Source organism: Asterias rubens, chromosome 1 (genome assembly GCF_902459465.1).
Source record: "Asterias rubens chromosome 1, eAstRub1.3, whole genome shotgun sequence".
Taxonomy (NCBI): Eukaryota; Metazoa; Echinodermata; class Asteroidea; order Forcipulatida; family Asteriidae; genus Asterias; species Asterias rubens.
Window position 1 is genome coordinate 24,427,853 of NC_047062.1, and position 13,277 is coordinate 24,441,129.

Here is a 13,277-nt window from a genome sequence, read left to right on the forward strand (position 1 = left end):
AACTACACATTCATCCCAGTCATGACAGTCAGGTTGGCTCAGGGGTAACTGTCCCTGCCTTTCACCTCTCTGGTTCAAGCATGGACCGGAGCCTTGCATGTGGTTTGGAATACTCATTCCCTACCTGACTGCATGGGGTTTTTCCCTATAGGGGTTTTCCTCCCATGTCTAAAACAGAACTTTCTTCATTGTCTCCTCTAAAAAAAGTTGGTACATGTTTGATGTTTCCGTTCCAGGGCCAGTCACACTGTAGCACTGCAGCGATAAATTGCAACGATATCGATCACGTAATAATGCCATCCCTCGATTGGCTGAATAAGCGTGAGTGTATTCTGCGCTGAGCAACTCAACCAGTAGAATGCATTATCTTTGCGTCGTGATCATTGTTTTCATTATCGCTGCAGTGTGACTCGGTCTGTAGGATGCTTTTCCGACTATATTTATATTATTCAGATTCAGATGAGTTAGCGATTGTTCTTACCTGACAGTGCGATCAGCTGAAGCGCTGGAGAAGTTACCCCCTCTGTATCCGCTACCTCTCTGGAAGCCAAGCTGTGGACGATACCCACGCCCTCGCCCTCGGTTGTTTTGATTAAAATCTTCTGGTTTCAGCACCTTGGCTGGATGTCTACACAAGAGGAAACCACAGTAAATCCATTTTAGTTTGGCTAAAAACTCCTAGTTCATCTGAACAAAGCTTTGATGTTGTCAGCAGCAGAGTGTGGGCTTGCCTCCGAGCCATGACACTCCAGCCCTTGAGCCAGGCACTCAACCATAATTGCTTCGTACAAAGTTGAGAAGGTAGTGCATTCTGCTTTACCCACCAGGCTCCTAGTGGATGATACCAATGCCTACATCCTTATAGACTGTGAAGGGGATAACCCTGTTTCAGCGCCAGGAGTAGGTGGCTCCTAGTGGATGATACCTACATGTAGGTGGCAACGTGCCCCTGGTGGCATTTGATTTGGGTTGAAAGACCAAAATAGTTCAGTGTAGCCCTCACCTTAAATTGGCCATCAGGCCTTATAATGTTGGTGATGTCTCATAAAATGTGTATGTTTAAAATTTTAAAACTTCTTTATTTTACCACAAGTCTCTTAACCATCTACTTCTTTCAGTCGACTAACATTTTATAACACTCAACTGCAAAGGTTTTATATAATGGCGCAGAACTAAGTCTGTACATATTATGTGTTTCATATCACAGGGTGGCATAAATTATCCCCCATGCAAAACCATTCGATGACATTGAACGGTTAGACAGTAGGAGGGTTGACCATGCACTGTGTAGATGTAATCACCACAAGATATCATACTGCAGACTGGCATAGTTTACATGTAAGTGTTTCATAATTAAACTCAATAAAAGGATACAACTGGTGTCAATTAGCCATTGTGTGGCCAGGTTGTCTAGCTCCTTGAGGGACTGCTTAAATGTTACATTGAAGACACTGGACACTATTGGTAATTATTGCCAAAGACTAGTCTTCTCACTTGTGGTATCTCACAGATATACACAAAATAACAAACCTGTGAAAATTTACACTCAATTGGTCGTCGAGGTTGCAAGATAATAATGGAAGAAAAAACAACCTTGTCACATAAAGTTGTGTGCTTTCAGACGCTTCGAGACATCAAAATCTAATTCTGAGGTCTCAAAATCAAATTCAAATATTTTAGTGGAAAATTAGTTCTCACAATGTTTTAAAACTATCAACAGTTCTCCATTGATCATTAACAGGTAAGTTTTTATGGTAGTAATTATTTTGAGTAATTACCAATAGTGTCCACTGCCTTTAAGTTCACCAGTCTGAAATCAAAATTTATTTGGGTTGACCTAGAATTGCTTCTAATATATTTAATTCGGCGCGACTCTGGCGCGCCTGTCTAAAGAAGGTGGTTAGTGACTTACTCTGCCCCTGGAAGTTTCGTAGCGGGAAACACATGGCCTGGGGGATACTGCGGGTCCTTATAACTGACGCTGTAAAACAAAGTGAAGGAAGTTATTGCAAAAGAAAATTATTATAAAACTTAAGCATATCAGCCTACATGATGAAATCACGTACACAATTACAAAATTGGAGATTCCAAAAGAAATTCCAAAGGACCCCACCCTCTGAGACTAATCTGTTCCATCAATTACAAAAGAAATCCATGTACACTAATAATGCAACCATAGAAAAATGACTTGACAAATTCAATGTAATTAAGGCAGAGGTGAAGAGCAACTCTAAATCACATTTCAATTAATTTGATTGTGAAGCCGTGGACTCTCAGAAAACTTAATCACTATACTAGCCAAGAACCCCATGGAGAAAAACACTAGATTTGGAAGGAAAACCTCAGAGAATTCTTCCCGGAAAACATCCATTCAGTCAGGTAGGGACTGAAAACCCAATCCACAAAGTGCCCCCAGGTTTTCTTCAGGAAATACACACTTATACAGACATAAGTTAAAGGCACTGTTGAAAATTGTCAAAGACCAGTATTCTCACTTGGTGTATCCCATCATAAGCATAAATTAACAACCCTGTGAATTTGGGCTCAATTGGTCATCGAAGTTGCGAAAACACCCATGTTGGACGAATTTATGTGCTTTTATATAATAAAAGACTTCTAGCTAGAAGTCTTTTAATATTTTATTGATGAAATTACCTCTTCCTCAAAAACTACGTACTAAAGAGGGAGTTGTTTCCCACAATGTATTATACTTTCAACAGCTCTCCAATGCTTGTTACCAAGTCAGTTTCTAAGTTAATATTTGTTTTGAGTAATTACCAAACGTGTACCTTCCCTTTAACATGATCTCTAGAATGATATAGAGAGGTCCTTTATCTTTACAACTTGGGTTTTTCCTTTGGGCTGCGTCAAGCCTTCTAATCTCGTTTTACACATCCGGGTGTTTCAAGAGATAACTCTCGTGTCTGGACATGGAAAGGTTTTGGAAACCTTGCCTCCTAAACTTACCTTAAAACATTGTTCTTCTCTAGGTCTGGAAGTGATGGTACACTTGATTTCTTTGTGCTTCAGGGAGGGAAAAAGAGTACAATTACACATGATGCTAAACGACTATTACTCTCATTTTAGGACAAGAATGAGATTTTTTAGGTTTAAAATTTTCAATGAAAGACATACTGGGTTGACATTCACACAGCTTTGGGGATTCTTTAGAAAAGGGAATAATAGAACAACAATAACAATTGGTTGATTAAAGTCGCCGCTGGTAACGACAGGGTTAAAGGCACATGACGCATTTGGTAATTGTCGAAGACCAGTATTATCAGTTGGTGTATCCCAACATAATAATATGCATAAAATAACAAACCTGTGAAAATCTTTGCTCAGTTGGTCATAGAAGTTGCAAGACAATATAACCACCCTTGTTGCACAACTCTGTGTGCTTTCAGATGCATAATTAAGGGCTTTAAACAGCTGAAGTCTTTTATTATTTGAGAGATAAAATTAACTCCTTCTCAAAAACTATGTTACTTCAGAGGGAGCTGCTTCTCACAATCTTTTATACTATCAACAGCTCTCCATTGCTTTTTTATGCCAACAATAATTTTTAGTAACTACCAGTAGTGTCTAGTGCATTTAAGGGATTAAAAGTTAACGTGCAAGAAAGTTGGACAAAATAATACTTACCCTCCCTGGAAACAGACGTACTCATCATAGCCAATATTTCCCCTTACACCATGGTCAAGGGTAGAGTCAAGATCAACATTGGTTGTATCCTATCAAGAACAAATTCAAAGACACGTTTTAGATGTTAGTTAAGTAAAGGGCTTTTTGAAACGGTGTTCACTTTATCTGTATTCTGTTTAGTCCACGCAGGAAGAATAATTTGTAATTGGAATATATATACAATCTGAGAAAATTTTTCAGACGGCAACATCTCTCAAATTCAAGTTTGGGGGGGGGGATGAAAACTGATAGCTTTTTTCATAACCACACTTCAAAGTGAAATGATTCTCAAAATGATTTATACTTAGCAAAGCTGCTGTACACATGAACTTCCAACCAAGTTTTTATTGCATCAGTATAAGGCACTGGACACTATTGGTAATTGTCAAAGACTAGCCTTGGTGTACATATCTCAGTTGGTGTACATATCTCAACATATGCATAAAATAACAAACCTGTGAAAGTTTGAGCTCAATCGGTCATCGAAGTTGCGAGGTACTAATGAAAGGAAAAACACCCTTGTCACACGAAGTTGTGTGCGCTTAGATGGTTGATTTCGAGACCTCAAATCAAATTCGTGGAAAATTACTTCTTTCTCGAAAACTACATTACTTCAGAGGGAGCCGTTTCTCACAACGTTTTATACTATCAACAGCTCTCCATTACTTGTAACCAAGTTAGTTTTCATGCCAAATAATTATTTTGAGTAATTACCAATAGTGTCCACTGCCTTTAAGGAGTGGTTTCCAATACCATCCCTTCGAGTCTGAACTTTACAAACCTTGTCTAATGCATCTGTGTCATACAGCTCCTTGAAGAAGGCAAACAGCGGATTGCTCTTGTGGACGTAAAGACGATCCGGACCAAGACTATTCCTCTTCCCTGGTAATAGGAAGATAAGGAGTATTAGGAACATAGGGATCAATAGGAACAATAAAAACATTCATAGCACAAACATTTAGTTTCTCAATTGCTCCTCTTGAAATGTCAAACAATTACCAGATAAATTTTGTGAAGAAGAATTACCCATTCCTGATTGTTTTGAGTAAAAAAGAAGCAATATGTAAATGCATTTCTAATACTTTTTCTGCAAAATTTTTTATATACATACATGTAACTGTTGCTGAAACCTGACTGAGTAAGAAAGTTATGTTGAATTACATGAATTTAATGCTGTAAATTGTGACAAACTAACATTTGCAGCATGTTTTAATAAGATAATAATAATAAGAAGAAGAAGAAATACTTATATAGCGCAATTCAGCACTGCAAGTACTTTCAATGCGCTTTACAAAACAAATAAACAAATTTATACAAGAGAAAGCAACAAATAAACTAAACGATACAAGATTACAAAAAAGTTTGAGTGAACAAGTGGGTTTTGAGATGTGATTTGAAGAGGTCCGGGTTTATCTGGGAACGGAGGGTAGCAGGAAGAGAGTTCCAAAGGGTGGGTGCGCTGAAAGCAAAGGCTATTTTACCGTACGTTTTTGTTCTGTATGGGGGAACTTGTAGGAGAAGCTGTGAAGAGGATCTAAGTGACCTTGTTGGGGTGTATGGCGTTATCAGTTCAGAAATGTAATGAGGGGAGAGACCATGGACAGCATTGAACGTGAGGAGCAGGACTTTGTACTGTATGCGAGCATTGACAGGAAGCCAGTGGAGTTCTTGTAGAATGGGGGTGATGTGGTTGTTTCTCAAGGCCTGTTACATTAGTGCCCTGGTCATTGTCCCAATAACATTACTGTAACCTTTCTCGGCTCCCTGGAAGTTTCTCAACAGCCATGAGCTCCCATGGCGCTCCAATGGCTTTTCTCAAGCCCTGTTAATTAGTGCCCTGGTCATTGTCCCAATAAGATTACTGTAACCTTTCTCGGCTCCCTGGAAGTTTCTCAACAGCCATGAGCTCCCATGGCGCTCCAATGGCTTTTCTCATCCACAATTTAAAACTCTACCCGCGCAGGTATACAATAAACCACATTCATAAATACCTGAGACAGTTTATCCATTCTGATTGGTCGAGAGGGCATCACGAGGGGTTGTTTGAACGGATGATATAACACCAGTAAAAAGTGTTGAAACATGGGCGTGACACGCGAGCTTGCACCTGTGCTTAATATAAGACAGTTTCTTCATTCCTATTGGTTGAGAGCAACGGCTGGAACAGTTGTGCCGCATCTAGCGATACGCGCAATGCGCACAGCAATCTCCTTATAAGGAGTTGTTTACCCGAAATCAAAGAAATCAATGAACAATTATAATTTTTGCATTTATCTTACTTTTTGACCATTAAGTGTTGATGTTTTTTGACCGAAAAGGTATTTATGAATGGGAAGCAAAGTGTGTTGAATCGGTTTTCAACTAGTGGTTTAAACCCGCCGAGGCCTGGTCTTGATAATTTACCTCAACTTTGTCTCGGTAAAATTATCAAGAACCAAGCCTCATTGGGATTAAAACACTAGTTGAAAACCTCTTCACCACACATTGATTCCCTCATTGAAAACATTGTGGCAGTTGTTCATGATGTCTGTTTATTAAAGCTTGAACATGAATCAAACAAAAATTTATTATTCTTACTCTCTGCTTCTGTGAGGTCACAGTAGACCTTGGCGACGGTCTCCAACAAACGTTTCTCATCAACGAAGGGCAGCAAAGCAACACCTACATGAGGAAAGATCACAAGAAATCACATCTCAAACTGGTTCGTCAGGGAGGATCGTAGTTTGGTAAAGACTTATTTGGTGAAAGCATTGCAGCTTTTGATGTTGATAGTACAAATATTGACTGCTTTAAGTGCTATAGTTAAAACTATGACACCCGAGTTGATCCCAGCACATTTTATTTACCCCCGAGGCGGAGCCGTGGGAAACAAGAAGGATCACAGAGGGGGTCATAATTTTAACCATAGCACAACTAAAAGCAGTCAATACTTTTAAAACACCCAATATATATACAGTGCTGAGACGTCAAGGTACCGCTTCTAGTAAAAAGAACACATATCATGTGCCGCGCTCTAAGTTAATCAAAAGGCATAATCTGTGTTAAGAGTGTTTATAATGTTATACTTTTCTGAGAAGTAATCAGATAATTTGTTACCAAGAAAAACATTTGAATCAGAGAAACAATTCACTCATGACACAAAATAACCAAGTTGTTGGTTTTGTTGATTTTCAAATTGCTATTGTTGACCTAATGTTGTCCATCCAAAATGGCATAAGGAAAGCCATTAAATTAAGTCTCATACCTTGCCATGCGTACTTCTTGCCATTCAAATCGATTTTGAAGTTAGTCGGATAGCAGTCGATGATTGGAGAATCCTGTATAGAAAGCAACCAGGGAATAATAACAGCATTTGTTTACTTCCATCCATCAATGTATTTTGTTTATAGAATGTGCTCTGTGCTCCGTTTGAATTAAAGGGATGCTGCAGTGAATTCAAATAAAACAGTTAATTTTGCTGTCATTTATTTCTGATATATGTCTTGAACATCAATAAAATGATTTTTTTTTTATTCCTGACATACCTGACTTGCGTAATTAGCGAATAAGTCATGCCCCCCCCCCTTTGTGGATTGTTACCGCCCCCTACCATAGGCGTCACGTCGGGAATTCAAACAATCGTCGGCAAAAAGAGTCTGGTCCCTAATTACACGCGCCTAGGTACCAGACCACACAGTGCACACGTCTCTATATGCACACAGCCAGGGGGCCCGACGGCTCTGGTTACCGACATAACGTCACGTTTATGCAAATGAAGGCTCCCTTTTAGGGGCGGGGTGGGTTCCCCTAATCTCTTGAAAACCATTTTAAAATACTTGCTCATTTAATAAAAAATATAAAAAAATATTTCAGGTTTAAAAAGTCATGTTTAATCGCTTAAATGCAGCCACCCTTTAAGTGGAAATAAATTGAAGGATAGATTGATTAAGGGCAAGAGATTTGTTTTCTTTGTTAGGACATTTGGGATATTTAAAAAAGAGCACAAGTGTCATGACTGGAACTCCAACCAACAATCTGCTGCTAACAACACCAGAGCTTTGGTCAGGTGAACTAAATCGCAAATTCTTTTTTAGGAACATTCCAAAGGGCATCCATGCAGGTTCTAGTTGTAGGTCACTTAGCAAGCACACTTGTGTACAGGTTTCCTCAGGGCGAAAGCTAAAGTGATAAAGTTCTCTTATTAGGCATTCTTAGAAACCTTCAAATCAACCCTGAAGACCCACCTTTTTCAAAGACATTTCAGTGACACTCACTAGACATTGGAATTTGTTCTTGTTTTTGCACTGCTGGAGAAAACCAAGGGGGAATATTTTTATTGGAGCAAGCGCCATGAGCACTTTTTGTGGATACCGGCGCTATAGAAGACGTCATTATTATTATTATTATTACTATTATCCTTGGTTTTATGACCAGAAATATTTCATAGTAATATTAAAACACAGTCCTCTGTTGAATGCACAAGGAAAAGATACTATGAAACAATTACTTACAATATCTGACATGAGCTCTCTCCATGTGGCAGGAATGAAGTTACCGCTGGCTGCGGGAAAAACACTCATCAACTGCTCCAGGGGTTTGAACTGCAAAAAAGAAAAACAACAACAAATCAATTAAAATAATGTCACATAAGTGAACATAAGGTTTATATTTCAAAAATGGCTTCCATCTTGAATTCATTAACACAACAAACCCCCCTTGCATATGTCGCCATCACTGTGGCCAAACAATGGAAACGTTTATGCATGTACAACTCTCAGCTAATGACAGGTCTGCCTTTGACCTCACTGAAGGAGCTATTTGAGCTTGTGATGTCATATGAAAAGGATCTATTCTTTTTATGCAACATAATTGAAGCAGATACAGACTCAATTGTTTTATGAGCTATACAAGAACTGCTTTTTATTATTACTATTAATTTTATCTTTTAAATTATCATGATTGTTTTCCCATACAAACAGTGAAAGAGAGATTTTCCATTGATTCACTCGCAAATAAAAGCACCTCCTACCTACATGTTCACATGTTATGCAAATTTCGGTAGGAAAAAAACACATGTGCAATCGAATTGGCAGCTACAGCTACGGCTAGATTTCCGCATCACCATGTGTTGAGGTACATGTATAGGTTATCCTTAGCAACATCCTTAGAAATAGTCGTAGCCCATTGGCAAATTAAATCAGCGACCATTTGTCAACCACTAGTCAATGTTTCAAGGTTACCTTTGCATGAAATACATTCTGGGTACCAGGCAAAATTGCCCAATGTTCGACATTTGTCAACTTTTAGTCCTTTGATCGCACTTGCTCCTAGCTGTAGACGCCAATTCGGATACGACCTTAATTTTTTAATTTCAAAAGCGAAGTCTGGCTTCCTCTTAGACATCACTGGTTTTGAATAGTTCAACATAACACTGATGATACTCACCGGTTTGGTACCCGTCTCAAAGTCATGTGGCATCTTGGCTACATCCAGGAAGTCTGAAGCAAAGGGGGCATAGTGATAGGGGTAGTACCAATTCCACGATGGACAGCCCTGGTAGTAATAACGCAACACCCAACACATACCTAGGATGTATGCCTCTGCCTATGGGTAGTACGTAGTACCCAAGTAAAAGTAAATTATTTCAATACTCACAATAAGAAAAGACAGGACATTAGAACACATTTATAGTAGTACAATATAAGGAAAGTTACTGGAAGTGATAAACAACAAGGACAACTCAACCCTGGTAATTATTAAATAATTTGGGATTGAACAAAGAAAAATCTATGGTTAGATAGCTCAGTTAGTTGAGCGCCTTTAGTTATTTCGAAGGTCATTGGTTCATTACGTACACCAAATTTATTAGTTTCAATATGAAAGTTTGCTGATAATAACTTCTTGCCAGTGACAATCCTCCACAAAAAGGTGAGCATCGGAAAAATAAATCAGTGTGATATGAATGCCCACAAAAAAGAGTGGTCTTCGAAGGCCATTTTAAGCCGTCGTGGCAGGAAATCCTGGTCCCCCCATACGACAATTGTCTCATCGTCTCTGCTGCGCCTTGAACATCTGCAAAGATTGATCTGGCGCATTACAAATACAAAATTTGGCGCATTGCATTACAAAATACCTACTATTATTATTTATTATTACAAACTGTATACAAACTTCTTCTGATACACCTGTAGCTCCCTCTTTTGAGCCAACCTCATCAAGCCCATGTTAATTTCGCCTTTGTGGGACACAATCTCCAGGGACAGAATTCCCTAGTACACCAGCAGACTGGCTGTTTAAGAATTCATCGCCACTCTTTAATTCCCATAAAACAAAACAAAAGTTTTGGTTACTTTTTCAGTGTTTTTGTGGAACTTGAGCTTACCACTTTGTGACAGAATTGTCTATCCGTTGCAAGGACGTCAAACTTGCCCTCATAGTAGCGTTCCTTCCAACCATCCTCCCATAATCTGAACAAAAAATCAGGCAAAGATTTAAAAATCAATTGCAGAGGTTAAAACAAGATAAACTGTTAATCATAAACAGATGTAGATGCGGATAATCTGCTGTAATGAATACTGAGCAGAACCAAACACAAGAAATCACTCGTATCGCGTGATGTGGCACAACTGTCCCGGCCGTGCTCTCGACCAATAGGAATGAAGAAACTGTCTTATAAGCACAGGTGCAAGCTCGCGTGTCATGCCCATGTTTCAACACTTTTTACTGGTCATTATCAAAGGTTTAAACTCCATGTGACGCGCTCTCCACCAATAGGAATAGCGAAACTGTCTTAGGTATTTATGAATGTATGTTTAAGGCAAAGTTTACCTTTGGTTTTTTTTAACTGTTCGATTGCTATAAATGTAGACATATACAGTAAAATTAACCGGTGAAAATGTCATTTCAAGAGGTGGTACAGTTGTAGTGAATTTTAGAGTAATTAATAAATAATAATAATAATACAAAATAATAATTGTGGCTTCTTGTAAAGCGCACATGTCCGTCACTCTGTGACTCTCTCCTGGCGCTGTTACATAGAGTATTTCCTGCCAGATTTGGGACTACGTTTGAATTGTATTACATCCCTTGAAAAAACCCTATACACTTATCATTAAGAGAACAAAATTGCATGACACAGAAAATGTCAACAAGTACCAGAAAATTGAACTTACTTGACAGAATCCGTCTTGTCCAATTTCTCATACTCATCTTCCTCTTCCCCCTCATGGGGTCTCTTCATTCCTAAACCCGCCCTGTTTTGGTTGCCACTGCTCCCTGATGCAACAAAGGAAGCCTTCAACGCATCCGCTGCGTACTAGACATGAGAAATAATAAAAACGGGTTATTCAAAAAAACTTTACAATTGGTTGTGATGCCTTGAGAATAATAATTCCAGAGAGAGAGGAACCTTGCATTGAACCATGTGAGAGTTGGAAACTTGATATTTTGAGGTCTCGAAATCAAGCATCTGAAAGCACACAACTTTTGCAACAACTGAACATGGGCGTTTTTTCTTTCATTATTATCTCGCAACTTCGACGACCAATTGAGCTCAAATTTTCAAAGGTTTGCTATTTTATGCATATGTTGAGGTACACCAAGTGAGAAGACTGGTCTTATACAATTACCAAAGGGGTCCAGTGCCTCTAAGTCAACTTACCTTGTTTTGTTGTTGGGAATAAGTGCTGTTATCTCTTGCATCTTTAATCTCTCTAGCACTGGCTGGAGTGAAGTTCCTTGATATCGCCTGGGAAATAAACAAGAATAATTTGAGACACACAAGAACTGAATATTTTGAACGTTAAACACATTAAAGGTACTGGGCCCAAAAACTAGCTGGGCCCAATTTTCGTTAAGAATGCCAGCAGAAAATACTGCTCAGCTAATGTTTATGCTGGGTGGAGCACCAGTCACAACAATGTAAGCTTCATGGACTTTGGCTGGTAACAATTTTCTGCTAAGCAATACTTGTCTGTGCTTTGCACGTTTCTGTGCTTACAGGCTTTATGAAATTGGGCCCTAATAATTTGTAGCAGGGTTGTAATTGTATACAAAGAACAAATCTGAGAACTGGGCCCAATTTCATAGAGGTGTTAAGCACAAAAATTTGTTAACCATGAAATTTCTTCCATGGTAAAAACAGGATTACCCAACAAATTTCTATTTGTTGTATATTGGTTGTTACTGGTAAACAGCTGTTGTTTGCTTATCTTGAAAATCTCGTGGAAATTCGGTTGGTAATCCTGTTTTTATCAATGAAGAAATTTCATGCTCAGCAAATTTGTGTGCTTAGCAGCTCTATGAAATTGGGCCCTGATCGGCTGTCTAGATGGTGAATGAAACATGGTCGGTATGGTACGCAGACATGCAGAGACGAGGAATGGCCATGCACATGACAATTTGAACAGTGTTTCTCAGTTTCTTTCAACAATATTAAATTTATAAAAAATAGATAAATCAGCTGATCAAACTTACCTGTGGTGCTAGGAGTCCCCCACGTTTGAAGCCATGGTCCTAGGAAAAACAAGATGCACATAAATAATGAAAACAGTGAATTTACTCAGAAGACCAAACCAAGATTGGACGTATATGATTGGGTTTAGTGAAGACCTATAAACGTCAAAGAGACAATATAGGCAAATGCTTCTATACCCCTAGTCATTGTACTCATGTCTTGTGAAATGGGCCATTTACTTTTAGGAAAGCCGTCATCGCTGATACTAATAAATGTGTATGCTTGTTGGTTTGGATTAGAAGCGGGGATAGTTATTAAATTACTTATACATTTTATATTTTTTGTGACTTGGTTTTGTACATTCTTTGTCAGTTTGTGTTTTACCATTTTTTTTCCATTGTAGTTCAGGCGTAATTGTTTTTTTAAAAATCCGTTGGAAGAAAATTTTCATACTCTTAAAGTGATTGAATCTTGAACCTTAAAAATACCAACTGAATAGTTTGGCTCTTTCAAAATTATTGTTAAATTGGTATTCTTTACCATCTTCATGCGCTTGTTTCTCTCTTTCTGGTTCTTTCTGAAGCGAAGCTCATTCTGTCTCCGCTGCTTGAAGATTTCATCTTCAGCTTCACCCAGATCTAGACATCCAAAACAATAACAAAGCAAAAAAACTTAAATAATAATAACCCAATTATTTAGCACCTTATAAGGGTTTACAAGGTGCTACGGCCACTGGGCCTTAAATCATTCCTTAAACAATCTCAGCTCCCTGGGGAGTATACAGCCTGTGCCGCCAAACATGTAGCGCAATCAAGGCTAATCAATCACAAGAACCATTTCTGCCCTCACAGGTACCCATTTACCCCTGGGTGGAGAGAAGCAAGATATTAGCAAATTATAATTGGGGGTTTCGACCATATGCCAAAACAACACTTGTTTTCATCTAGAGTTCAATATTTGTTTCCCCTTATACTTCTTTCCTCTTATTCTGGTATCCTCATGACCTTTGGACCTTTCATTCATGCGTCTTATTCACCGTTGTGCTTATCCACGATCCTTTCTATGGTTTGTCTAGCGATGGCAAAATCATATCTTAAAAACAATGGTGAACTTGTATTGAGGCCCCCCCCACGCTAGTGGACACGTAGTTCTCAAATAT

At 38.7% G+C, this 13,277-nt stretch overlaps 1 protein-coding gene across 4 annotated transcripts in view; it reads right to left on the minus strand.

The window, feature by feature from the left end:
- The window catches only part of LOC117289699 (5'-3' exoribonuclease 2-like), a 77,000-nt gene that overhangs the window by 48,267 nt on the left and 15,456 nt on the right, over positions 1–13,277 (minus strand). For all 4 annotated transcript variants that reach the window (XM_033770969.1, XM_033770950.1, XM_033770961.1 and 1 more), the window contains exons 16-29: positions 12,659–12,756; positions 12,139–12,177; positions 11,324–11,410; positions 10,836–10,978; positions 10,046–10,130; positions 9,109–9,267; positions 8,175–8,264; positions 6,929–7,001; positions 6,262–6,345; positions 4,466–4,566; positions 3,646–3,734; positions 2,968–3,024; positions 1,913–1,981; positions 482–628 (exon numbers count right to left, since the gene is read on the minus strand). In XM_033770969.1, coding sequence (XP_033626860.1) covers positions 482–628; positions 1,913–1,981; positions 2,968–3,024; positions 3,646–3,734; positions 4,466–4,566; positions 6,262–6,345; positions 6,929–7,001; positions 8,175–8,264; positions 9,109–9,267; positions 10,046–10,130; positions 10,836–10,978; positions 11,324–11,410; positions 12,139–12,177; positions 12,659–12,756 — 1,321 coding nt within the window. The remainder of the gene's footprint in view (positions 1–481; positions 629–1,912; positions 1,982–2,967; positions 3,025–3,645; positions 3,735–4,465; positions 4,567–6,261; positions 6,346–6,928; positions 7,002–8,174; positions 8,265–9,108; positions 9,268–10,045; positions 10,131–10,835; positions 10,979–11,323; positions 11,411–12,138; positions 12,178–12,658; positions 12,757–13,277) is intronic.